This window comes from Dromaius novaehollandiae, chromosome 1 (genome assembly GCF_036370855.1).
Source record: "Dromaius novaehollandiae isolate bDroNov1 chromosome 1, bDroNov1.hap1, whole genome shotgun sequence".
Classification (NCBI taxonomy): domain Eukaryota; kingdom Metazoa; phylum Chordata; class Aves; order Casuariiformes; family Dromaiidae; genus Dromaius; species Dromaius novaehollandiae.
This window is the reverse complement of record NC_088098.1, coordinates 73631292-73658311: the sequence shown is the minus strand read 5'-3', so window position 1 is coordinate 73658311 and position 27020 is coordinate 73631292. Positions and strand designations below refer to the sequence as shown.

The 27020-nt window shown below is 40.9% G+C and overlaps 1 protein-coding gene across 4 annotated transcripts; it reads right to left on the bottom strand.

Annotated features, from left to right (window-relative positions):
• Positions 1 to 1257: 1257 nt before the first annotated feature.
• Positions 1258 to 26347, bottom strand: PARVG (parvin gamma). 4 transcript variants are annotated; one of them, XM_026114129.2, is made up of 13 exons: positions 26095 to 26347; positions 21202 to 21303; positions 20629 to 20693; positions 17145 to 17247; positions 16051 to 16191; positions 15491 to 15606; positions 13282 to 13337; positions 12311 to 12333; positions 10758 to 10819; positions 10576 to 10644; positions 9481 to 9582; positions 6595 to 6667; positions 1258 to 4647 (listed from the first exon to the last, which is right to left on the bottom strand). In XM_026114129.2, the coding sequence occupies exons 1-13, from the start codon at positions 26222 to 26224 to the stop codon at positions 4568 to 4570; spliced, it is 1122 nt and encodes a 373-aa protein (XP_025969914.1). In that variant the 5' UTR covers positions 26225 to 26347; the 3' UTR covers positions 1258 to 4567. The 4 variants fall into 4 exon arrangements, with proteins under 4 accessions (XP_025969914.1, XP_025969916.1, XP_064372876.1 ...); XM_026114131.2 differs by having other exon boundaries at positions 10758 to 10816; XM_064516806.1 differs by lacking the exon at positions 10576 to 10644 and having other exon boundaries at positions 26095 to 26346.
• Between the last annotated feature and the right edge of the window lie 673 nt (positions 26348 to 27020).

Genomic DNA, 27020 nt, shown 5'->3' with positions numbered 1-27020 from the left:
GCAACAGGTGGTCCTGAAAGACATGCAAAACGCAGGAACAAGCTGGCACCCATCATTCCCCTGGACATTTCACTGTAAGTATGTAATGCACTTAAGGCTTCTGAGGCATGTACTGCTCCAGCATGAAAAGGATGGTTGAATAGGATGGCTGACATTTTTCATTAAAATACAATGTTTCCCCAGTGGAAAAGTGGGTTTTAAGTAAAAAATAAAAAAAAAAAATAAAATAAAATAAATAAAAAATAAAATAAAAAATAAAATAAAATAAAATGAGAAGGAGGTTTACCTGGGGAAAAGATACATGGTGGGAAGAAGAACATATCTGCAGTACAGTGTCCATTTTCCGTCATGGGCAGAACTCCCCATTCGGGCTCCATTTCTCAAGAAGAACTAAAACCGTACAACTGCCCCAAAGCACTTTGCTACACTAAGAGGAAGAACCTGGCATAGATGGTAGGAGATATGGCCAGGATAATATCAGGAAATACCTACAAGAGATAAAGCCTGATAGGCACTTGGAATACGGATGAAGAGGACAGCATAAAGCACCTGAATTGCAATTCTCTAGAGACATGACAGCAAGATTTTAGGACCCAGATTTAAATAGCTGTACTCAAACTCAACCAACCAGCCAGACATTCTCCTACAGATGAAATTCATCACTTTTTGACCTCTTCTTCTCAAACATTTGTCTGGTTTCATGCTATTTTATTGGCTTCTCATCTAGGTGTGTGAGATTCACACACGTTGAGATTCTGCCTGAGAAAGAACATCAGTGGATAAAGTCCTTAAAAACTTTCATTTTAGTCAGTGGTTGGAACATAATGGTTTAGGGGACCCCTGTTGTAAAAGAATGACATGGCAGGGAAAGTCTTGGGAATCTGCAGGCACTAAAAGTCAAGGGTGAAAGGTGCCCTAGTGTTTTTCAAATCAAAGTGATAAAAAAATGGGGTATTTTTTAATTTTAAAATTCCAGAAAGTACAATAACTGCTGACGGGGGGGAGAAGGATGTTCCAACCTTCGGTACCACTCCCTTGATTTGATTCCTTTTAACCTCAAAAGTAGTCTCACCACAAGTCACCTCAACTTGCCACCATCCTAGAAAATTTAGAGTGTCACAGGAAACCCATCCATCACCACGGCAAGTAGAAAGGCCAATATCCACTGACTATTTCATGTCCTGCAGTCTCCAAAGTAACACTTTCATCTATTCTTTATGATAATATTAATCCACAAGAAAAAAAAAGTCAAATGTGTGAAAATTGACAATAGCTTTTATTCTTTAGGAAAATTTTAGAAGCATGGAAGAGAAAGAAGACCAACATTCCTTCACACGCACACACACACACACACACAAACCCTTGAGCACGTGGGGCATAAGAATTTGGATTAGCTGCTATCACGGTTTGAAAGCCAAATTGCCAAAGAAACGTTTGGTATTGACTATGGGGATGTTTCCACATAGTTACTACATGTCAAGCAACATAACAGAGAACACATGAAAAGAATAAGAAAAGGAAAAAAATAGGAAAAAGGATAGACATTGAGGATAGTTGCCACCCAAAAGGAGTACATAGAGGAAGTAGTTCCCGAGGAGGAGGGGTTTTGATGCCAGAGCCAGATATCTAATAGCTTTCCCAGGCTTTACAGCCAGGACCTTCTCAGTTCCCTTTTTTTCCTTGACACTATGCCTCTGGGAAGACACCTTTACGTTTACTTGGCAGTATACTTTGGAAAGACAGGACAACAGAAAAATGAAGGCAAGCAGGAGGCAGCAACATTTCAGACCTGTTCCAAGTCTCTGCCGTTGCCTTGCCACGTAGCTACCAAGTCACTTATAATAACACAAGCTCCTGTAGGGCTCTTCTCTGCCTGAGAAATTCTTGGACCGGTTACTGGATATTTAAAGGATAAATGGACTTTATTTTCAGTCAATGTGTCAAATGTTTTGCACACAAATGACTCCATTGGAAACCTGAGGAGTCGCCACAGTTCAGCTTGCATACCTAGCTACAGAGCCCAGGAAAGAAAATTACTAGTCCACCTAGTTTTTCCATCAGAAATTGCTTGCTATTTAGTATTTAAACATGAACAGTGTAAATTTAATTATGCGTCAAGGAGCAGGCTTGCATAGAGAGAGCTTATTTTATTCAAAATACCATAGTTAATTTGCCAGCTTAAACAGCATAAGCAGCTTTGATTTTTATTGACTTATACTTGTAAAGGAAAAGGAAACCAAGCTGATCATGATAAAAGGCAAAACTAATATATGAGAAAAATAATATATATTTCTATTTTCCCCAGTTCTGTACTGCTGGAATATTCTCTTTAGCTCTGCCACTTTACATTTACTATCCAAGCTATGCCAAGTCTGTAACTACATCCCAAATGTAAATAGTGTACTTGTATATTCTATACAGATTCATGGAGTGGGTGCCTGTGTGATGGATTAGTAAAACTGTCACATGCTTTAGGAACCAAATGCCGGCTCTTTATAGTGAGACACACACTTATCGAAGTGCTCAGAAACATCCAGCGTGTTATAAATCAGCTCATAGCATGAAAAACAGATTAAAACATTCAGTTTTGGTCTCACTACATTTTTGATTCAACCACATTAGCTGTCATTATTTCTCCCCTGCATGTTTTCAAAAGAATGACTAGCTCACAACAGGTTTAGGCAAGCTGCTGTGAGGAAGGGAATATGGCCCTCACTTTTATTGAATATCCAGAACTAGACTTCCCCCGACAGCAATTTGCAGGACTGTGAGGTCTTCAAAAGCACCGCATTGACTTGTGCTGGACGAGCAGACCACAAAACTCACAACACGCAGAGAAAAAAAAATAAAAGAAAATCAAACCGTGTCCTTGAGCACTAGTCGCCGTTGAACCAGAGCTAGGTTAGTTCCTAGAGGCAGCATCACTACTGCACTGCCAACACTGCAACCAAATGCATTCCTGATCCCTCGCTCCCCACGGTGATTATTGTCTTATCCACTCGGGAGTGAATTATTTGGCAACCCACTTGGAATATTACAGCAACGACAGCAGGGCTCTGCAAAGGGAGGACTAACTTCTAAGGATGCCCAGGCAAGCGTTTGAAGCCCATTAAGGAATAAAACAAGATACCTACAGAGGCTTGCACATGAAAGAGCAAGCATTTCTGACTTAAATCTTTTGAAATGGCATACATAATTAATTTTTGCTAGGGAAGCAAGTTGATCTTGCAGCTTATTGGCACCACACATTGGTTTTTCCTCTGTAAAAACATAACAAGGTAATTATTGGTGCAAAAAGGATTAGGTTCATAGCAATTTGCAGAATTCTTTCTTTCAGCAGCTTTGTATTATTACCGTTTTCAAAGGCAGGACTTGAAGACATATCAGCATTGCTATCTGAAGATCTTTCTTAGGCTGTGTGATCAAGAACTAGACACAACAAATTCTCAACTGTAAATGTCAGACCTCACACTAGGCGTGCTTTGGTTTCCCCTTAACACACAGGTGGAGGATCAGATCAGAGATCAAATGTCAGACTACAGGAAATTAAATCAGTTATAAGGAAAGCCAAAATAATATCAAAACTTTTTTTTTTTATTGGAACTTGAGCTTTATGCAACACAAACATGACATAACTTTAAGCTCAAAGGAGCAGATGGAGGTTTTGAAGGAGTTCTGATCTAAAACCCCAGAGGAAGATGCAGGGTGATAGCTAATGTAAATTGTGGCTTTTGCAAAAATGGCTGCATTCAGAGGGGGCCTGCTGGGCTACTTGGGACAACAGCTGCACAAATTCAGCTGAGAGAGTCCCAGGGGAGCTGAGAGTACCCGCAGCACTAATGCTCCATCAGAAGTGGCAGGGGTCTTTCCATGGTGCTGTAGGAGTCCCCTCCGTTACCGTACAGTCCCATGTCAGCACCTGGCTCTGAGTCCCCCTCCTTTCAGATTTGAGCAGGCAAGTGGCAAAACTTTTATCAAACATTTTGACAAATTCAAGTCTCCTTTCAGCTACCTATTCATTTGCTTTCCAAGCCACATGGCCTTGTCTGAGAGCAGCTGGCCACCTCTGCCAAGAAGTTTTTGAACTTGAGCTTCAAGTGTATCTGTAATATTTGCAGAGATGCCATGGTGGGTCACCCACCTCTCTAATTTCCAGAGTGAATCAGAACCAGAAAAATGCAAGGTTGTAATACTAGCTTCCAAATCCCACTCCAGACACAAAAACATTGGAGTCTAGAATATAGAATAAACAGGTATTAGTCTTCTTTCCTGCATTAGGGCCTCAGAAAGAGCAAAGGATAGATTCTGGAGCAACAGCTTCAGAATTACAGCATATCCTGGCCCTAATTTAACACATACTTCCAGGTATTCAAGCTGTGTATGTGAAATCTTACATGAATACATACTTGCTTATACATGTTAATACAGCAAGCGTCAAAGACAAGTGAATGCACATACATACACAGGGACAAACATACAGCTGAAGTTCAAAAACCAGACCACAACATGCTAGCAAAAAAAAAAAAAAAAAAAGAAGGCCCGAGCGTTTAGCCTTCCTCTTCACTCTTCATGTTTCTTTGGTCTTGTATTTGGAATACAAGCAATACAGAATCCGCAGTGTAGTCTTCATATCTCCTTTCACAATATCTGTGGATACACAAGAAACAATCAAACCAGATGCGAAGCATTAGAAATCCGCGGAATAGAAAGAGGTGCCAACTGCCAAAGCCAATCTTCCACCTTTCCGCAATTATAATGCAAACTGAGACAATCTAATTATAACAAGAAGCAAAACAGGATCTACAGAGTTAGAAAAGTATTTGATTTCTCAAATGAACTTTAGAAAAAGGGGCCTTCACTGCACTATCTTGCTTGAAGACAAGATAAATAATACATAGCAAGAAACAATTCTTCACCAGCAGAGAAGAGAGTAGATAATTTAAAGGACTTTACAGCTTTATTTTTTTATGATTCTGCTCTGATATGAATCATTGCAGGCATTACCTAACACCTTATTTTTCAGTTGCAATGTTTCCATCATGTTTAGGTGCTGTTGATTGTTTTCTTTTTCCTTCCAGGTTTCAGCTTTCATGTTTTTGCTAAGCAACCTGCTCTCATGTTTAATAAATGTAATGGAAGAGGTTAAGTGATGCAGAGGGTTTACCGTTCTTCTTACATTGTTGTAGACACTAGAAGACAGGCTAATAATGAAACACTATTAGATGACATCCTTAAACAGTCTAAAAAGCCTATCTATTAAGCACTCTAAATGATATTAAAGCATTGGCTGAGGATCTTCCCAGTGAAGCTGTACTAAATGACCTGTAGTTGTTGGCACCAATATTTCATATATTGATCAACTCTACATTTGAGGCAGTGCAGAACAGTCAAAGCAAAGGAGAAAGCACAGTTCTATTTCCTTTCACACAAAAGGTAGAACTCAACATGGAGACTCCAACTCATGCAAATTACACTTCTCCAGTTTAACAGAAATAGCTCTGCAAACTCCTAGCTCTATCCAATACGGCAAAAAGACCACAATTCTTCTCTGCATGACCAACATGCAGATCGACATCACAAAAGCTTTAGTGGGTGAAAAAAAAAAAAAAAAAAGTCCTGAATTCCATCTTTCCCACTCCATGGTGTCATGGACTCCACGCTAAACTTATACACAGACTTGCCTATGAATAACTGGCAGGGGATTAATAAAGATTTGATTTTACATATTCAACAACAAGTTTTTGAGCTTCCCGGAGGAGTGATGGGGTGAAGGTACATGGTCTGCACTTTGCAAAAGGTCAGGCTAAATGGTCATAACACTCCTTTGGGCTATTTTAAAATCCATTAATGTATTCACATCCCTTGGCCCTGCCCATCAGGCAGTCTTATTTATTCCTAAGTGGAGCTGGTCAAAAACATTTCTGTGAAGCATGTTTTTCATTGGAAAATTGGACTCATCCAAAGAAAACTTTTTTTGGCGTGGCGAGGGAAGGGAACATGAATGCATGTCCCAGTAAAAACAAGCTCAAGCCATTAACTCTGTAATGAAAGCACCCACTTGGATGTAGGAGATCAGGATTCTGCCCCCAGGTCTGAAGTAGGCAGAATAACAACTTCAATCTATGAATTTCACATTCAGGATACTGACCTACCAGCCATTCTGGGTTTGGATAGAGCGGTCAGCCTTTCTGATTTTCAGGACATGTTCTGAAAGGTCTCTTTCCACTAGAAACAAGCTCGTTTTTAAATCACAAAAACTTCTTTAGAGACAGGAAAATGGCTTTCCCTCCAGGTCAGTTGTTGTATTTTAATTAAGTACAACCACTGTTTCAAATCTTCAACAAGTACTAGCTAATCAAACAGTGCGAGCTTAATGTAAAGTTACTAAACTTATAACAACAGAACTTTTTTAGCATAGAAATAAATGTTGTTCAAAATAATATTCAGTTGTTTGCTCTGAATACGGAGCTATGGGGCAACCATATAATGCCAAGTGTCAGTGTCGCACTGCAAAATCTTTTCTCTTCGAGCACCCTAACTGTGGCTAAACCAGGGTATTAGCAATTCCAGACAAGTTTGCATGTCGAGACTCACCTTCAGAATTCACAGAAAAATTGAGCAGACCTCCATCTGTCAGCAAGTCCACTGCAAGGTTCACGTTGTGAAGCTGTTGATGAGAAGGGGAGATCAGTGCAACAGAAATGTTCTCCACCTACGGGCGCACAGGCCAGGTTGTTTTTAAAAACATTTTTCTAGTAGCTGAAGTAAGATATTGATTCATATTCCTCTCTCTGGCTTTGATGAAGTGCTTATCCAGAATTTCTACTAATTGGCATATAAAATCTGAGGTAAAACCCAATCTCCAAAAAAATGTTTCCCCTGAGATAGGCAGAACAACTCATTTATTTGAAAATAGATGTTGCCTGTGAAAGTCTTGTGTTAATGGATGTTTCCACTGGGAGAACAGGCAAGATTCACAACTGGATCCAATAGATGCAAGGAATTTATTTCAACTTTTTTTTTTTTTTTAAATGTCCCATGTTCTGACCACATTTAAAACAAAAAATATCCCCTAAAAATGCAAGCAAGAAGTTCTCAATATTTCATTTAAAATCATAAAGATTAAAAATCTTCTGATCAGCTGTAATTGTGAGCTAGAAGCTTGTGCTTTAATGGATAAATATATTTATACATGATTAACAGTAGTGATGATGTCTCTAATATTATTCATGAGAAATTGAGCACACCCCTATGAATCGAAGGGAGGGGGACAGGTTCTGAATTTTCCGAACTTGTTTTTCTCTCTCTTCCCTGCATAAAAGCAGCATCACAGACACAGGCAGTAATCAATGTTTTTTAAAAAAATCATATAACGCTCCACTTTTTACAGCGTCTTACAGCTTGAGGGCAGTTGTGTATTTGGATGGTAATTAGCAGGCTCCCTTCCTCTAATGAAGTAATAAGACCTGCAAGGACTTCATATTGTTTCCTAGTATGTCCCTTTGGCTCCCAATCAACTTATCCTTGGGGAGGTACATCATAAAATGACGGCACACTGCTCCTTATTACCTTCTGACAACAAGCATTGGGGCCCCAGTGCATAAGCCAGGCAAAAACTGCGTGCTCCCAGGCGAAACAATAGATTTCCGTTTTACCTAGTTCTGTGATTTACGAGTAACAGAGCCCCACAGTTTGATTTCGAGCTTGTTTTCGGCCCCTCCCAGTTGGCAGATGGCAGAGCTTAACCTCATGTACAGACCTACACAATTTTCAGATCAGAACAAATAAATCGAATGTTTTCTTTATGAACCAGCACAGGAGAAAAGGTGGTACTTTCCCCTCAGTAAATATATGAGGGTTGCAAGGAAAGGTAACATGCAGATTTCAGAATAAATCTCCAGACAGAAAGGCTGGTAATTACCGAAGAAGGGCAACTTAGAAAAATAAGCTCTTTTGTCCAGTAGCACTTCCAGACTCAAAAGAAAATTATTTAAGATTTACAACCTGATAGAGATGGGGAAGCCTGGGGTATTTTGGGTCTAGGCCTGATCTGGCAAAAGTTCACACAGTTTTGTGAAGCACAGGGGCCCTCCCAGACCTGATCTGTGGACTGCCCAAAGTGCTCCCCTAACTGCAGCCTGACATATTTCATGATTATTTTGTCTTGGAATATATACTCTACCATACACGCGAGCAGCCAAGGCTAATCTTTCAGTATCCCTACTGTCAGCACAGTTGCCTCCCCTTGTGATTCGCCAAGCGCACGTAGCAGCTTCCAACTACAAGCTTTCAGCCTGAATGCAAGTTGATACACCACACTGATCGCAATGGTACGCGCGGTTGTCACCACTTCTATAACGGGAATGACATGTTTTAAATCTCAGCAAAGGTTACATTTTCATACTTTACTGTACCAATTAACGTCTAAAATGACAGGGAGTCAGAACACACATGGGAATTGAAAGGCGTATATTACGTGGAGATGAAAGTTGAGCTACAGGAGTTCAATATTTTTAGTTAGATTGTCATTCCACTTTTTATCTTGTAATGAACATCCTAGGAGATGCAAGTGGTAAATATCCCTTTGGCAAAGTGTTCAATAGCGACTGCAGTACTTGAAAGTAACTCTGCTAAAATGAAATTACTGGCATGTACGGTGTTGTTAAGCTCTGATTCGCACATAAAACACAGGGGTATCTACTTCCCTGAAAGAGACCTGCGAGGCTTAAACAGGGCTGCTCCAAGAACAAAAAGGTTATCTTCATAATTTTAAGTCAAAAATTTTAATTGATTTCTTTTGAAAAAGATTATTTGAAATATTAAAGTTATTTCCCATTCAGTAGACCAGAGCAAACAATTTTGAAAGCCAGGTGGAAGAGGAGGAAGGGAAGAAGAACTACCAGAAGAAATGCTTCGATTTATTTGATTTGACCCTTCAAAATATATTTTCCAGTTCTGAATAATTTTACATTAAAAATACAGATGTTCCTAACATCTTTGGCGGTCATCAATTTACAACAGTGACTTTTTGACAAAATTTAAACCTAGGGCTCATACAATTGGGCTTCAAAATGCTTTAATGAAAAGCTCCGCCTAAGCATTTTTTGTTTGATCAGTAAGGGACCTCTGAGAGTTTTCATTACAAATAAATATTGCCCAGGGAGATCAGCTGTGGTGAGATGTGGCACCAGAAGAAAGCAGCATTTGTGAGGGGACCCTGGAATGCAAATCGTGTTGGGGAGAGGCTCCCTTTTCTGTCAGGTCTTAAGCAAAAAGGATTTGACACATCTCGCACCTTTCGAGAGCTAATTGACTATAAACCAGGACAAGCAGCTCTGCAATGGCACTCTGCATGCATTTGACTCCATACACAGCAGCAGCTACAGCAAGCCACACAGAGCTCTTTGCTGACATACAGCAGCATATAGAGAGAGGCCATGTTTGAAGCCTCAGGCTCTAAGTAATTAAATAATAACCTACCATCTCGGTGGTGTTGGCTGGAGTCAGGAAGAAATCCCTTAAATTCAGGAAGTAACCTTCCAGTTGTCCGATCAACAGGAGTAAGATGACTCCGTCTGCAAACTAGAAGGATGATCCCGATATTATTTATAAAATTGGCCTTTAGTAAATCACCTTAGATAAATGCCATTCTAGTCAAAAAGGAATTAAAATGGCAGAGCAGCAATTAGACAGGCTAAAAATTCAATTTCTTGCACCTCTTATATAGTGAACTTCATATTTAGTTACAGAAGGGTTCTAAGTCACATTAGTTGCAATGCGACATTATAAAAGGCTGGCAATTAAAACAAGGTATTCCAGATGTGAAAAGAATTCAGGCAACCACATACGTAATTATAAATAAATAAATATATAAATCTGCCTAGCGCCTGAGATTCAGGACAAAACACATTTGAAACTTGCTTTCTCACAGCTGTTCATCAGGATGACCCAGCAGAGCCCTGGAGCAGAGCGCTCCCCCTGCGCCCCGTGGACCGCGGGAACCATCACCGCATCGCAATTCTGAATGCCCGAAGTGAAGTGGCAGGCATGGGCTGGGGAAGCAGGGAAAGAAGCAGCCCCACGAGATGTCCCATGGCTCCTTGGCCCTCCGGCACGTGCCCCGCTCAGGGCCAAGGTGCTGCAGGCCCCTTGGGGTCAGCAGCATGGGAAAGGCATGGGGGAGGCACGTTTACCCGCCTCTTTGGTGGGGCCAGGGAGGAGATGCTGAGGCACCTCATGAGCACTTCATCCACCAACTCAGCTTTCTGTTGAAGAGCCCCAACATCCTTGTTTCCTCCTCAAAGGAAAAACAGTCCACGGGAGTTAGAGGTTCCTCAAATTACTCCCTTTAGCACTACAAGGAGCACGCAGTATTCAATACAAAGCTATATTTTTGCATTGCTTATCTTATTAGCTTCAGAAACTTCAGAGGCTGAAGCCCGCGATTTTAACCTGAAGCTAGAAATAATTGTTACATTGCCAAGTTTGAAATTACTACAGCAAGAATCCTAATAAAAAGAGGATACACTTCAATAGCTGACAAAACATGTTAACACACAGCTCAGAGCAGGCTACCTGAGATTCAATGTCTTTCACATTTAATCCTAATTTTCCAACATGCTGGTTGACAAATTGCAGGAATACCTAAAGAAAACAGACGGGGAGTAGAGGGTGGAAGAAATGAGGATTTTTTTCAGTGAAGTCATGAATTATATTTTACCTTACAAATTTCAATGTCTATTTAAAAATTAGATTACCTGTTTTACTGCATCCAGTCTATCTGGAGCACGGCTGAATAATTCATCAAAGGCATCATCTGCTATAGCGAAACAACATTAACTGGTATTATTTGAGATAACTGTCATATCACAGGTTTAAAGTGGCTTGAGAAGGAGAAAGGTGTTCACATCTTATAAACCAAGGAGGAAAAAGAGCTATCAGGAGAGGGAAAAAATCCTGCTTTTATATTTAAGGGGTGTGGTGGGGCTCAGGCTTCCCTTTAGTCTGACTTCCACATCAGAGAAAACAATTTTCTTCAGCCAGCTCCTGAGTTTTTGCCTGCAGAGGGTCTCCAGCTTGTGTTGCCACCGGCTTGAGCAACGGGTAAGTTTTGCAGTTTTACAGTTCCTCCCTTTTCAGTCATGTTTTTTAACCTCGAAAGATTTTTAAAGATTTCAAAGGAAATGAGGTGCATGAAATTCTCCGTGAATTCCTGCCCTCACCTCCAGTTTCGGCCAGAGCAGCCTGCATCTCCCCACAGCACCCTGTCCCCAAGACTGCTCTGGTTGCAGCACGAAGCAAGCATGCAAAACACCCTTAAAATCCAAGGTGTTTGCAAAACATAATTGTGAAAGACCTTCCTGGGGTTTTTCCTTTCGCGCTGTTACAGGGTTGCTGCAGCATCATTAGAAAATCAGTGAATCCATCAAACAAATCGCGGGAGTGACAGCCCGATGGCTGCAAGGTTCTTATAAACTAGAGAGCCCTCTTCTGGAGCCACACTTCGAGATGTGCTCTTTTCCTTTGTTAAGCAAGCGGTGTTAAAAACAGATAAAGACAGCATTTTGAAGAGTGGATTTCAGATTTCTTCCCCAGCAGAATCAGGCCACTGGAGGAAAGACCCACTTACACTTTTTCCACCATCTCACTAGAGGCCACTCAGGGAAATAAGTGCTAAATATATGTATTAAATGAAACATTTTACACCTCTGCAAAGGATGGGAATGCTAACATAAAGGACACAGCAGAGAATTAAAATGCTTCTGTTGATTCACTGCAGATAAAACATGCCCTTTGCCAGGAAAGACCAGCTCAGAGTGTGCAAACCAAAAGTCTCGCCCTGAACCTTAGGCAGTGCACAGAGCTTCCTGCAGGCTGAAGTACTTCATCTAACATTTCACATGCTTAGAAAGCATTTCCTAAGGGTAAAAAACAGGGGAGGATGTTTGTTTTACTGAGCTGCTGTCCATAATCAAGTATTGAGAAATTTCAAAATCTTATTTTGCAAACTACAGAAAGGAAACTACACTAAAACTGGTACCGATTTGAAGCACAATTCTCAGGCCATTATGTTCACACACAGTTCCACTGAAGTGAGTGAGATCAGTATTTGCATTTTTTCCCCCCCAAACTATATTGTGTTGATATGACATTAACAGAAGACACTTGGAAGAAAAACCCTACCAGAAACCCATGAAACTGCTAGCTCTAGTGGGAACATACTGATTTTATCACGAGGTGAATGGATCAGGATTTGCTGCATAATAGTGCCTACTAGAGAAACACTGAATTTAGCAATGTGAGTACTTACTTGACTGGTCTTCTAAATTTTCTCTAAAGGTACAATAAAAAGAAAGAATTAGAAAAAAAATTTTTAGCAGAACTAATTCTATTCATAAGCAAAGCTTATTTGTGCCATCAGGTGTCTTGTAAAGTAGGAGATACAGCACAAAGTGTCATTAACTTTATGTCAGAGCAACCTTCCAACCAGCATTTTTAAGTATATTGTGTATCTGCATAGGCGCTTGGAAGTATATAAGATTTTAAGTGGCACACAGACCAATAAACATTTATTTTATAAGCATAATCTGTAATACCCTCCTCCAATAAGCTCCTCATGATATTAAAATTTAGAGATGTTCTGCATATAAAAGATGATAGTAGGAAAATCTGTTTCTAGTTCTTGGAAAGATGTCCATATTCTGTGTATAAATGCTGTCCTACTATTCAACTCATTCAATAATTGCAGCACCTCACAAACTCAGCAAGCTCAAAGCTTAGTTCTTCAACAGTAAAATCACAAAAAACTGCTTCCTTTCTCTTAATTTAATAACACAATAGCAATAAACCGTTAGCAGATTGATTGTAGCTATATAAAATTTCCAGTTTAGTCTCGGACATGTAAACATACAATACTGGATTTTTATTACTATATTTGTTAGGTTTTACTACTACCAGTAAAACCTAATGAGGATTGATTAGTGCCTTTACTTCAGGCACTAATTCCATGGCAGTAACAAACATCAAACCTCAGAAATGCTCACAGACATTCTTTTAGAAAAGTTTAAATAAAGAATAAACCAGAAAGGTATTAGATCATCATACTTAAGTTGGAATGAGGGAACAAAGAAAAGAAATCCCCAGAACTGTTCATGCGCATATGCATTCCTGGTATTATAATTTTCATTGTCATCATGCTCCTAGTTTTCTTTTCAGGAGGAACCCCCACACACATTTCCTTTCAGATTCACAGCATAAAAGCCAATATACATCCCCTCTTACTTGGTATCTGTGATATATACCACTGCAGTTTCTGTCTTTAATCCTCTGCAGGTGTTCTGTTAAACAGACAACAAATATTGCCATTTTTATTTCACAAAAAATCTGAAAGCAGTAAGGAGACTTTCATGACCTGTTTCATGCCCTAAGCACTTACCAGAGGGCATTTACTCAAGAACTCCAGTAAAACTAGTGCAAGTACTTTAAGAGGTTACTGTTCCCTTCTGCTCTCCTCACTCTTCAACCAGAAATTATCCATTTCCCCATGAGAGGAAGCAAAGGGAAAAGCACAAGGTCCCTCAGCTGGTGACGTCCGGGGGCTGGCACGTTAGCTCAGACAGCTGATGTCTGTGCTAAGCTGGTTTGGGCAGGCTTGAACCCACAGTGATCTCCTTGTGCAGCTCACTGCGCTATAGAACCTTTAATTTTACAGCCCTGGAGATGGTCGCCTCTGCTCTATAAGGACCTCACTACTCGGCCTGCCACCCACCTATGAATTCCTCCACAGGGACTTTAGGTTCGGAGGCTTGCTTAGATTCAGAATGGCAAGTCTTTCTGTTGTTGAAGCTACTTGGGATCTTTGCTTATGTCCTTGCACCTTTTCTCCTCAGCTCTAATCATTTACATAGACCTTAGTATTCCACATACCATCAAAACACATCTTCATTTACTGCAAGAGACCAACAACCCAACTGACAGTCAGAAGAAGCAGGAGAAAATGAGCATCCCTGCACATACCTGCTGCTTTAGTCAGGCATCTGACTGGTATCTTTTCCATAGGGAAGTATTTGGTGCTTGCCACTCTCCCCTTGTAGGCAGTGAAACCCATTCTCTTTTTTATATCTTGAGTCAAGTCTTTTGGGTCAACACATTGCTATCAGGACTGCCGACTCCCCACTTGCTGTGAGCTGTCCTGGGCAGTGAGTGCACCCAGCGCACCAGGGCAAAGGCAGGACCTCGCTCCTGGCAAGCATCACGGGAAGGCTGGCCCTTCTCCTGTCTCTTCTGGGCCTCTTCCACATTTTCCATTTCCTGCCCTCAAACACTTTTGCAGTTTTTCTGCCCCTCTTCTGAACCCCTGTCTTCATGGGCTTCCCTCACTTTTAACCTAATGATTTCTTTTCCCCCCTCAAGTGCATTAATTTCTCTCGAGAATCGGCTCGCTGCCATAACTGCAGGGCATCACCCATGTTATCTCCACTGCCGTTCGTCTTTCCTTTAGAGTCAATATCCATTTCTGAGGCTGTGCTTTCACAAATGATCCTTTCCAACTTCAGAGTGGCCAAGGCACCCACAACCATGGGCTGCTTTACTAACAGTCTGAATTTTAACTAGGCAGACTTGCACTACACGAGCTTCTGACTCCGGCCCTGCAATATGCAATATAGACTCCAATTAGAAATCAAAGAGGCTACTCATGTGCTCAAGTGCTAGGCTGAAATGGGTCCAAAACAGCTACCTTGGTGGCATCCACTCCCAGAAGAGGCTGTCCCTCCAGGACGTTTTTAATCCTCTCCAACTGCAGCATGTAGCTTAAGCCCATGCACCATTTCAGCCCCAAATTTGATGCTCCAAAGAGGGAAGAGCGCTAGCTAATGGGCATACGGACTGTGTGCTTACAACATGACCAAATTGCAAGCTTTTTGTTAAACATGTGACAAAATTGTGGGATATATGACGTTTTTCTAAAGTCCCAGAGACACAGAATCAGGTGTGAATCTCTGCATTGACTTTAAGAAACAAAAGAGAGAAAGAAAGCATGCAGATCTCAGCTTGTAGAGAAAAATACCAAAATGTTACCTCAACAGACAGTAAAAACTCCCTTCCTCTAAGGAAATAAATACTTAGCATTAAACAAATGTCATGATTTAAGAGTGCTGGTTTCTATTTTAAAACACTTGGAGGTAGCAACAGCAGAATTTGTTCCCTTTTTCTTCAATTACAAAGACCAACACCTGTTTTCAAATTGGACCATTTCTTTCGGATCAAGGAGAGGAGAGAGCATAGTGTTTTTGCCCTTTTGAAGATCTCTACTGAGCACAAAGTAATAGTTTAGAGCAACAAACAACTTCTTAGAAATTAAAAGGCATAGTTCACAGAAAGCAAAAATCTGTTTTACAGCTGTACCCACATTTCTCCCCATTTCTAAGCAAACTAAGTCCTGTGAAAGGTCTCTGTGATCCATAGTAACAAATATAAAAACTATAATTACCTCAATAGTGATTGTTTCCACTTGAACATTTGGAGGAATAGCCAGATTGGGTTGGAAGTGCTTTGCTATTGCAACCAGAAGATGCAGTGTGCTCAGTAAGTCCTTTGTCAAGATAGCTATTCCATGCAAAGAAAGAAAATAATTTTTAGCATGCAAAGCAATTAAACCTCATTGTAATATCCTAAATTCTGCCTGTGCAGAGGATTCCAATGTCATGGAAGGCCGTATCAGAGGTGGGACATCAGACTGGGGGTTATATAATATCACAAATAAGCTATACTATCACTTAACTTAAGATTTGGTGAGATATACACAAGCATGCTGAGGGCTCTAAGTGGTCCTTAACTTAGGGAGTAGTCCACACACTTTGAGAATGAGGCCTGCATGACCCAGTGTTGGTCAGATATTCCTGTCTGACTTGCAATTCAACTAGTAATTGAAATGTTATTTAATTACTGTTGTAGCACCCTAACCCCAAGAACGTCCTTTGCCTCAGAGCAGGCTTATAGCAGAGGGCTCCCGGGATGGATAATTCCCTCCCATTTCTCTACTGCACCTACATTCCACGCTCCATTTCAGCTGATTTTCTTCCAGCTGCAAGCACCTAGCCACAGCTTCCAGAATCACAGAGAGCTTCTGTCGCTGTTTTTTTTCTGTTAACGCAATCTTGTCAACATCCAGCTTGAGGGATCCTAGGTTTTCTTCAACAGAGAGTCCATATAAAGAAGAAAGATGTATTTTAACACCACCACAGGAAAAAAAAGGGAAAACAAAAACATAAAATCACAGCAAAGCACACCAAGTCTTGCTTTAAATGCCTGATACCACTTAATAGCTTCCATAGCACAGACCCACATCCCACAGCTGCGTATGCCTTGTTAAATCTCTGTGCTCTCCAAAAGTCTCAGTAAAATCAGTGAAGCTCTGCAAAAGCGGTGGGACTCAAGTCACTGCTCACAGCATCGTTCCCCAACCCCAGCACTCCATGTTCCTCGTTTTCCTGGTGGGAGCTACAGGAACGCAGAGAATGGACCTTCCCTGTAGATCACTTCACAAAGGCCATATCAGCTCACATAAATAGAAGAAATCCCAGCTCACTGCTGGGCAACTAAACTGGGAAAGTAAGCCAACTCTACCCAAACTACTGTCCTCAGCTTTGGTAAAAAGGAGATACAGTGTGAAATGCATCCCTGAGGAGAGTGAAAGGGGAAAAACAGCAAAGTAGGGAGAGGAGAGATGGAGAGATAGAAATGGACCAAAAAGCTTTTTTCAGCTGTCACATCTTCATATTGGCCCCCTGAAATAATGACAGCCTCTTAGATTTTGATCAGCTCTGGTCCCAGCCCAGTGTTTTAGGCCTAAAACTCTTTTTTTAAGAAGCAGAACTAACATATAAATTTCAGTGCTGATTCCATCTCATGTTTCTGGTAACACCACAAGAAGAAAATGTAACTATATGAAAACAATAGAAGATCACCAGGCATTTGTTCAGAATTGCAATAATCACAAATTGTTCAAGATACACCTTTGTTTCTCCATTAAAGAGAAGCAAGATTCCAGCAGCCCTGCTACTATTCCAATTCATGTTGTTTGCCCTTCAGTCCAAAAGTTCCTCCTTGATTTTCTTTGGAGCTAAACTCAAAAGGCAGCTTACCCAAAAGATGATGAAGCACCAGCCCGTCAAACAAATCTTCCTCCAGACTTTTGACTACTATGTGTTCCTGTTTCAGAGTCGTGTTAATCCAGTCAATCAAAAACTGTGGAAGAAAACAAAGTAGTTGACAACTATATTCTTGTTGTTTAAACCCATGTTCAGTGCTGTACCATGTTGCACCTTCCTCTTTGGTCCCCTTATTTCACATCTGGTTTTGTTTTTGTTCTCTATTTCCTTTGGGATTTCTTTTTTTTTTTTTAAGGAAATGCAAAGTAAGTATTAGTTCTAACACCACCAGGCTTGCTGGCCAATTCTAGCCAAATCTGTAAGGGGTATAGACATCTCAGAAGTTATATTTCTATGAGTTTTGTAGAAAGAGATATATAGGTAGAGCAGACCCTATTCCTGCTTCTGTCAGGGAACAGGCTGCAGAGTGCACCTCTCACTCCCTGCCTTTACTAGACATCAGTGAATCCCCACCCCCACACCCATTCACCTTTGCAACAGAAGTTCATAAGCAAAGAGGCTTCATCCATTCTGTTGTTTATTGCAACCATTCATGTAACTAGCACTCTTGCCTTTTCTCTCCTATTTTTGTTTTCTTTTTCTCTCTGCAATTTTGGACTATCCTCTCTCCAAATTATTTGGGGGAGGGAGACTATCCCCCACACACTTTCTTATGTGACTTTCCTTTCATCCCCCTTTCCATTATTCTTCCTACTTTTGCAAAGGGAAACTGCTTAGGAAGCCAAGGACTGGGTTAAACTGAGAAGGACTCGTGCTCCCATTACATTCTTTTTTCCCTGCAGCCAGACCCTCGTGCACTGCACTCACACACACCAGTCCAAAAGAATCCGTAAGCATTTCCCTGAGCATGCTCTTTGCCTACATATGCTAATATAAAGGAAAAAAAGACCAGGACTAATATTCCAATACAGCATGACACTGTAACCAAGCAGAGAGCCTCGGCAGCACATCTGCTGTGCATCTAACTTACTGCTACCAACAGCAGCTATCAGAGGAAGAGTTGTGGCAAGGGCGTTATCCAAGGAAAACGCTTCCTTCCCGTGCAGTCCCTCAGTCCGTACCAGTGATTGCTTCTTCCCTGTTCACAGTCTCTCACAATGCGAGCTGATGAAAGGGGATTAGCGTTCAGCCATTGCTACCAGGCTACCATTAATAACCATGCTGCAGCTGCGAGACCCTACAGCAACGGGTGACGATCAAACCGTCTTCAGAGCCTTGATAATCGGCTGCACAAAGTTCACGGACTGAAGCAGAACTAAAAAGCACTAGCCCCAGCGGCTGTTAGCAAGAACCTCCAAGAAAGAGGGGTTATTATTGCTGGTATTGCTATTATTATTGTTACAGGTGAGTGGTTGGAGTTTGTTTTGTGGATAATATCCTTCCCACTCACTGTAAAAAGAGGAAAGAATTCACAGCAGATCCCTGTGGGTCAGCCAAAGGTAATAAAAATATAAAAAAAAGTCTGTTTAAAAAGATCTCTAGGATGCTTGAAACTGCACAAGAAACAAGAATGCCTTCTTCTGGCACCTTCCCAAACTGAGAAGCTGTCAAAGTGTTTGAAACACACTTCCTCAACTAAAAAGGAACCTGCACTTTTCTTGAGCAAAAAGCTGTGCTCTTCAGTTAATGCTTACTGTCCCAGTTCTGATGATGCTTTAGATTTGCAAGGGATAGACTCATACCCCCAGAGTAATGGTACAGTCAAATGAAATGCACTGCTAAGTGCAGATTTATGAGATTCTTTGTTTGCTGCCTCAGCTCTTAACAGTGATGACTCCAGCCTGCCGACCAGACAACTGTTTTAAGTCCAGTTATTTGGACCCCCACTCAGCTGTAGAATAGACACTTGCATCTAAAAAACAAATAGGTAGGGAAAGGAGAAAGAGAATACCCAAAAAAGAAGTTTGCTAATAGCTTCAAAATGTAACCACCTTGTATTTTACCTGCAGTTTGATATTTGTCATAACTACAGTGAGCCATTTGACAGTTCACATTTCCTAGCTCCCAAAAGCCACCTCAAGATGAAAATGCACTGGAATGCAGTATCTTTCTCAAATGACTTTCTTTACTTCCCTTATTCTTCCCTTGAAGATAACTCAATGCTCTCCATCATAATCTCTTCTCTAAAGGAGCCATGAGCTCTTTAGATCAAGATGACAATTGGTGGCACTAACAGGCACACAGCAGATTCCCTCCTTTGGGTCCCAAATCCCACCTCCTCATCTTTTACAGAAGAGAAGTTAGACAGTAAAAACATTATTTCAAGAAACTGTGACAGGAAATGGATTAAACGCTGAAGCTCACGGAAATCTTCATAAACTAAAGAAATCTCTTCATTCTTGGCAGTCTGAAAAGAACATATTCAGTGTCTCTGTAGACAACATAATTGCATTTTGCAGTACTACCTTTCAGATTCTCTCTTTGTATAAAAATATTGTGAGAGCCTGACACAAAAATTAAATCTTCTTGATTGAGTGTGCACAAAGGTTTAAGAAAACATAATAAACACACACATTTATGGCTTTATGAATACCATATATACCCACATTAGTGCATAACCTAAGCTTGTTTTCTTAATATTTATAACAATGTTAGTATCTCCATAATGCAAGAAGTGCTGGTCTCAAAAGAGACAGGCCACTTTTCTTCCAGGAAATTTCAGCATGCTAACTTTCCTCTGGGCTGTGACATTAGAAAAACATGGTGATTGAATGCACAGGGGATATTTTCAAAATTGCTTGTAAATAAAGCACTCTCCTGTGAAACAGGCTTCATCCTTCACAGTTACCTCAAGCAGACAATGTACCATACAATGATTTCACAAGCTTTTCTCCTGAATTCCAGTGGTGACTTGCAGACCCTTCATCCCTTCTGTCTCTGCTCTATATTATCCTGGTCAGGAGGCATCATGGCTTTCCCTAAGCCAGCTGCCACTGGCAACCAGCAGACACAAGGTAGAAGACAGGACAGAAAACTGTTGCAAATCAGCATGGAGGCAATCTGAAAACTCACTATCATGGGATCAGGACACCAAACTTGCATGTATCAGAACATCAGCCTTTAGTAACAGTAAAGTTAACACAGATTTGCTTTCGACCACAGCCATTCTCTTTGCTATTGCACTGTAGTTACAATGAACCAGCAACGGGGCACTTCTGGTGTGCATCCTGAGTTAGGAGAGAGATCATGTAAGAAAAACTCAGCTTTATACATGCCAGCAACCACTTCTGTGCAATGTCAGCAGTTGAAGCTTGGTCCAGTAAGGTTCCAGATATTCTGGCACTTGTCCTTAAGCCAAAGCTCTTGCCTACTTGTGGGTAGCCCAAGTGCCAAAACCAGACCCAGTCTATGTCCTTAGAGAGCATGGAATTGGGGCCAAAGAGGCTGGTAGTTTACATGGCTGAGCACTAAAACAACCTGGGGTGAGGCTTAAATAATAAAGTAAAAGAAGCAGTACCATTTTTAATTCTTCCAATTTTGGATTATTGCGTGAGGTTGGTTTTATGAGTCTCCGCTTCTCTCCTATAAAAAGAAGTAAACAAAATCCATTACAACTATCAGATATGACTAATGCAGGTTTTCTATAAAATCTGCTATCAATTTAATATTAGCCTGTATGACTAAGTTCCATATGTAGAAACACTGTCAGTTTTAATTTTAACAGATTTCCTCTGAGGAAGAAAATGGCATATCAGAATATTACAACTGCAATCACAAATTATGTTTCAGTGGAATTCAAATCAATAAGATTCAGAGGACAATTCTGGAAATAAAGAAACAAATTTGGGCAGATCCTTGTATATGAAGTTTAAGTTTCAGTTAAGGGATCTTCTAGAACTTGTGTTGCTGCCTCATGATTTGCCTCTAGAGAGTCAGAGATGAAATTACACACTAGGAGTTTACTTGTAGCCAATTAAATCCTGGGAGCACTGCTGAAAAAACAAACAAACAAAACCCCGTTCATTTGTACTGCTTAGTTCTTTAGGTCATTCCTCTGACCTTTTTCTGTCCTAGTTCATGAAGTACATACCTTGAGCAATGTCATTCTCAACTCCAAATTGATTAAGTGCAGCAGGCTGTGTAAACGCATTTAGAAAGTCTGGATCCATTGTCTTTTTCCACTCCTGGTTAACTGTTAAAAAAATATGGGGGGACAAGATACATTAGCATGTTAAGATCAAAATGAGTGCCAGAAAGAAAACACACAAGCAGAAAGGTTTTTTTCAGTTACTACTGCATGACTTGTGGATGACTTCTTTTAAAAAATTCTGAAAAGTTAAAAAGGAGTTTCCTTTTCTGCTGTTAATCACTAAGATGTGGGGACACTGCAGTACTATGGAATACCTTAATTCCACCCAGTTCTGTTTCATTTGAATTAGATCAGCAAAATCTTATTTCAACTGAAATGAAAAAGCTTTCCATTTCTAGGTATCAATGAGTATCTGTTATAAAAATGACCAGTACTTAAGAACTATTCAATCAAGTCTGCAGTAGTTAAATTACTGAGAAAAGTTACTAAATAGAAGCAGTATCTTTTATTAGACCAGCTGGCAGAACTGTGGAAAAAAAAAAGAACACCTACTTCTGGGTACACAAGTCTGTCTGGATGTTAGTTAAGTAGGCTGCAGGACTTCTCAAGGATTTTTATTTTAAATATAGATTGCAGAACTACTTTCCTTCCCAACACAGATGTCCTCAAATGAAAGCACAATGACAACACACAACAAATAGGTCAAAATACCTTGTCAGCAAACACAAAACTATGGGTGAGAGGAGTCATGTGAGAGCGCAGAGAAGGCAACAAAAAATGGGTATTCGGAGCAGGGTGGACAGAGTCCATAGTCGTTCATACACACTGTCCTACGAAATGTGGAACGGAGGTTTCTCTCTTATCTATCAGAAAAGAGCTATGAATAAAAGGCTGGCAATGACCTCTCTCACTCTTCTAGAAGCCTTAAACCAAATTCCAGTGCAAGCAGAGACCAGTCTGATTTTTTAACCACATGCATGTAAAGCAGTGTCACTCTACCTATACAGACAACACAAAAGATAGAGTCGGGCTCTACGTACAACTTGCATGGTAGGAAATGTTCGATTTTAAATGCTTGCCTTTGCAACCTGAATGTTCATGTTACAGCTGTTTGGTCAAGGCCACAAGACTGAGAAAACTAGAATAGTTTAGCTTGGCAAAGACTAAAAGTTAATAAAATGTTCAAGATATCAGAATCTGAGTGGTCTCTTTTGCAAATTGTACTATGATGCAAAAAGTAGGGTGAGTCTTTATTAAACCAAAGGCAAGTTAATTTAAGTGCAGGTAATAAGAATTATATACTGTACACATAAATGATTGTCTATACAGGTGAAAGGAGCTACAGAATGATCACGACCCTGAGCCACAGACAATCTCAGCAGCAGATGGTTTGTGTCATGGTAGCATCTGTATAAATCCACCTAAGAGACCTCGACTTCCCTGGCAATCTTACGATCTAGAAAAAACACAGCAGAGCGGACAACAATATGATCAGAAACACTTTTTACATACCTCTGGCTCATCAAATCCCAGCTGTGGCTGGAAGCAGGGTACCCCATGAGGTGGATTACTGCTCTGCTCCACAACTGGGGATGCTACAGCCTATGGAAGGGAAATGCACTGCCTTCTCTAAGGTTCAGTGCTGCAAGGCCACTATGAGACAAGTGAGGCTAATTGCTTTTTTCTTTTTTAACCAAAAGGAGATGCCCAACGTTAGAGGTTCACACAGGAGAGGACTCATACTGTCGACTTGAGATGCCTGGATTAGGAGCCTTGTCTTCCAAGGCTTCCCAGTGAACATGCACAGGCACCTCTAAGGAGCAATCTAGAGCATTTAAATGAGGGTCTTGCTCTGGCTTGCATATTCAAGTTACCTCCTTCGCTCTGCTACTGAAAAGACAGTCTAGGCTGCTAATGCAAGTACTTGAAGTTAGATGCTGTAGACACCCAGCCCTATAAGCATATTGGAGCAACAAATTTGATGCAAATATTAATGCATACCATCCAGAGAAGATCTACAAAGCAATATTTCTTTCTTTGATAGCTTTAGGCTCTGAACAGCACAGTGCCACTGTAGAGTCTCTCTCTCATATTTTTTAAAGGCTCCAGGCAAAGTGCGTTACGAACATGTGTTGTATTTTAACACAGACTTTGCCAAGCCAAACACATTTGGAGAGAGAATATTGGAAAATAGCGATTAAATGCTTTTGCGTATCAGTCTTGCAAAACACATTAGGTACAAAATTCTCAGTAAATCAGTAGAGGGAAGGGGCATGAGAGAATCTGTTTCATTATGGTGGGTGCAAAACTGAAAGCTGTCTCTAAAAAGGTAGTTGACAAAGATAATGAGGAAAAACTGAGTCATTTAGTGCCTGAGGAGCAACTGAACTATCTGAGATGAGACTGTCCAGATGAAATGAACTGAGAGGGGAAAGGTAATTAATACAGAGCAACCTCAATCCAACTTACTTCTACATCAGGTTCCTGACAGCTGTTATGCCTTGGAAAGTCCCAGTCATTACTCTTATGTAACAGTCTACTGTAAACCACAACTTACACTAACTCAGCTTTGCTGCAATACTCAACTTCTGTATCTCTTACTCTTCCATTTGGTAATTAGGCATCAAAATAACATGTTCTGTCTGCCACACTCTTGGTGTGTTTGGCCAAGGAACCCAAACATTTGAAGCTGCTCTTTAAAATTTGGAAGCTCGTAGGAAAGTGTCTGAAATTAAGTATTTGCAATAGCATAAGTTAATCTACTCCAAGGCCTCAGTCCTGTGTGGCCTACTCACTCAGTTAAAATGGCCAGAGTGAGACAAAATGTCCATCTTGCTTAGTAACCAGTCCCTAGCAGCACCTAAAAGCAGGTGGTTAGGAAAAAAACATTAACAGAGCAAGCATATACAGATACTTTCCTAAAACACTCTCATGAGCTTCAACAGCTTGCAGCTCAGACTTCCTAAATCAAAGCTGGTGTCTTCGCAATTAGCAGTGGATTTACTTACCATGAACTTCCCAAATGCCCTTTGAAAACATGTAATCTCTCACCTTTTGGCAGCAAGGAGCTGACGAGCTCGCCTACATCCGCATAAAGACCCATCTCCTTCCCTTGGTTGGAACCTGCCACCTGCCTGCAAGCATCGTGCTCCCCACCACTCCCAGGCCAGAGAGGATGACTGACCCGCACTCATCACCTCACTATGTGTTACTGCTCTGTGTTAGTACATAATAGTAATATTTTCTACATTTCTATCACACACCCTCATCAGTCATCTCTTCCCAGGGCTGGGGAAACAGGGGAACAGGCACAGGGAAACCATTCCAAACCTTTCATCAGCCTCATCTCCCTTTTCTGAACTTTCCCTGGTGCGATTACATCCTTTTTGAAATACTGGAATCCAGAGCTGCACAGATTTAGAGAGGGGGCCTGCAATGTGTTCTAGTTTGTTGTGTGTTCCTTTCCTAGTAATTCCTAACATTCAGTTTGCTTTTCGATCACTGCTGAGCTCAGAGCTGACCCTTTCACAGAGCTATCTATTATAACCCCAAGGGCTTATTCCTGAATAGCAACAGTCAGCTCACAGTCCATCATTTATCTGTAGAGCTGGGATTGTTTTTTCCCCATGTGTTTCACTTCATGTTTACCTACACTGATTTCCAACAGCCATTTCAGAGTCTGAGAACTGCAATTTCTTAGCACATAATAGATTCATTCCTTATTACTAATAATTAGCGCTCTAGAGCAGTCCCTCATGTGGCAGGTTTCATTTCTGTGAGGCTTGATCCTAGACAGCAGCCTTTCAAAGAATAACAAACTGCAGAAACGACAGCAAACAGAACACGACTGGTTTTGGACTCCTTTAGCTTAGCTGTTTGCTGAGGAGCAGGAAGAGATGGAAGATCTGTCTCTCACACGCAAGCTCACACGTTTGCTGGAGCTGAGCTCTGCAACCCATCTTTCCAGTTTGCTATTCACCACTGCTACTAATATGCTATTTTCTCTGGCCTTCATCCTCCTGCATGTATTATTTATCAGTGGCCGGAGAAGAGTTTTATGAGACAACTGCTTGAATACTGATTGCAGTGGGATTTCATGCTGGAATCCTTGAACAACATTGAGGTTTACTTATTGACTCTTCAAATGAAATGGCATAATTTGGTCCTTTTATTTTCTGTTACAGACACAGTGACATAGATGTACAGGTTTGTTTGTTTTTAAGTAAATAGCTGTTGTATTTCTGCTATGTCACCTGTTGAGGTAGCCAACAAGTGAATTTTTGCTAGGCCAAAAGCTGGACTATTGCATAATATTGCAATGAACAGCTACTGATAAAACAATTAATTCTCCAAGTAGGCGGATCAGCTCCCTTCTCCTCTCTGAGTCCTCACAGTCTGGCTCCCAGACATCCCTGATATAATGCATTCACGTGCTAACAGTGGTCTCTGACCTATAAACCAACTGCAGGGTATACACAAGGCATTTACTTTTTCAGCCGGTATTACCAAGTTGCTTCAACTGCTTTATTTCCTGTTTGAAAAAGACAAAAGCCGGGCTCCGCATTAGCTCAAACACATTGCCTAAGAAGAGTTTGCTAAATAGCTCATGCTCAGGAGGGAACAAAAACCAAATGGGGAAAGTTAGTTAAAGCTGCTGCCTTCAGCACACTAGAATTAAAAAACAAATGAGAAAAAATGAGAACATACGTTGTGTGCCCAGCTTAAAACCTACTTTTACTTCCTTGTTGAGCACTAGACTTTTCAAGTGCCATTGCTCATTAGCCTCAGAAGAGGTGCTGTTCTAGCAAAAACAGTCCACCTGGATACAGAAAGTTTTACATTAAAAAAAAAGAAAGAAAAAAAAAACCAGAAGAGTCCCTGTCCCAAACTTACTGCTCTCTCCTTTAGTAATTCTCCAGAAGCTCTTCCAAGATCTTTTCCCAGCAAGCGATATGCAGTTTATCAGAGGATGAGACTGACGCTGAGGTTTGAGCAGTTTTGCACCGAAGCTGCAGTCTCCCATGCAGGGTAGCTCGAGGTGCACAGAAAACACAAGAGGGAAGTTGCACCGCGCAGCACTGGCTACCCTTAAAAACGAAACCACAGCAGTATCCGGAACTCAATTGTCTATGTGCTTAGTCCCTGCTGGAGACAAAAATAAACAGAAATACAAATGGAGGAAACACGTCCCCGCAACTCCTTGAAATAACAAAAAAGTACTGGGAAGATACAGTCGTTCTTCCATTGTGCTGCACGGCATGACTGCTTGCTATTGCACATCCTTGGTGCAACTCACAGTGCACATTTTCTTTGCGTATAATAAAGAAAAAAACACTAATAAATGATGTCGTCATGCTACATTACACCTTGTATTCGTGGTCCTTAGAGCATTTTATAATGCAGATCAGCACTATTCTTCCTAGCTGGTAGAAGCCGCAGCTTAGGCCAAGGGCTGCTGATCTGTCCAGAGCCAGCTAGCGAGCCACACCGGGGCTAGGGCCCCGAACCACATCAGAGACGAGAGCTGCATCCACTAGGCAGTGCTGCTGCTCTGCCTTGCCTTCTGCATCACTCGTTCAAGAGGGAAAGCTCAGGGCAGCAAGTATTTCCACAGGACACTTCCTTCAAGTACCAGTTGCAGTTGTTAGCTCTTCCTGAAATGAAAAGTGACTCTACAGTCCTCTGTGAAATCCCAGAAAGAGACAGCAAACAGCCACACTAATTACACACAGTTTTAATGCTATTAAGGGACTGACTCCTGTGGTCAGCTCCATAGCCTAGACAAGAATCGACAGTTCTGCATGGAAATGAGCTAAATG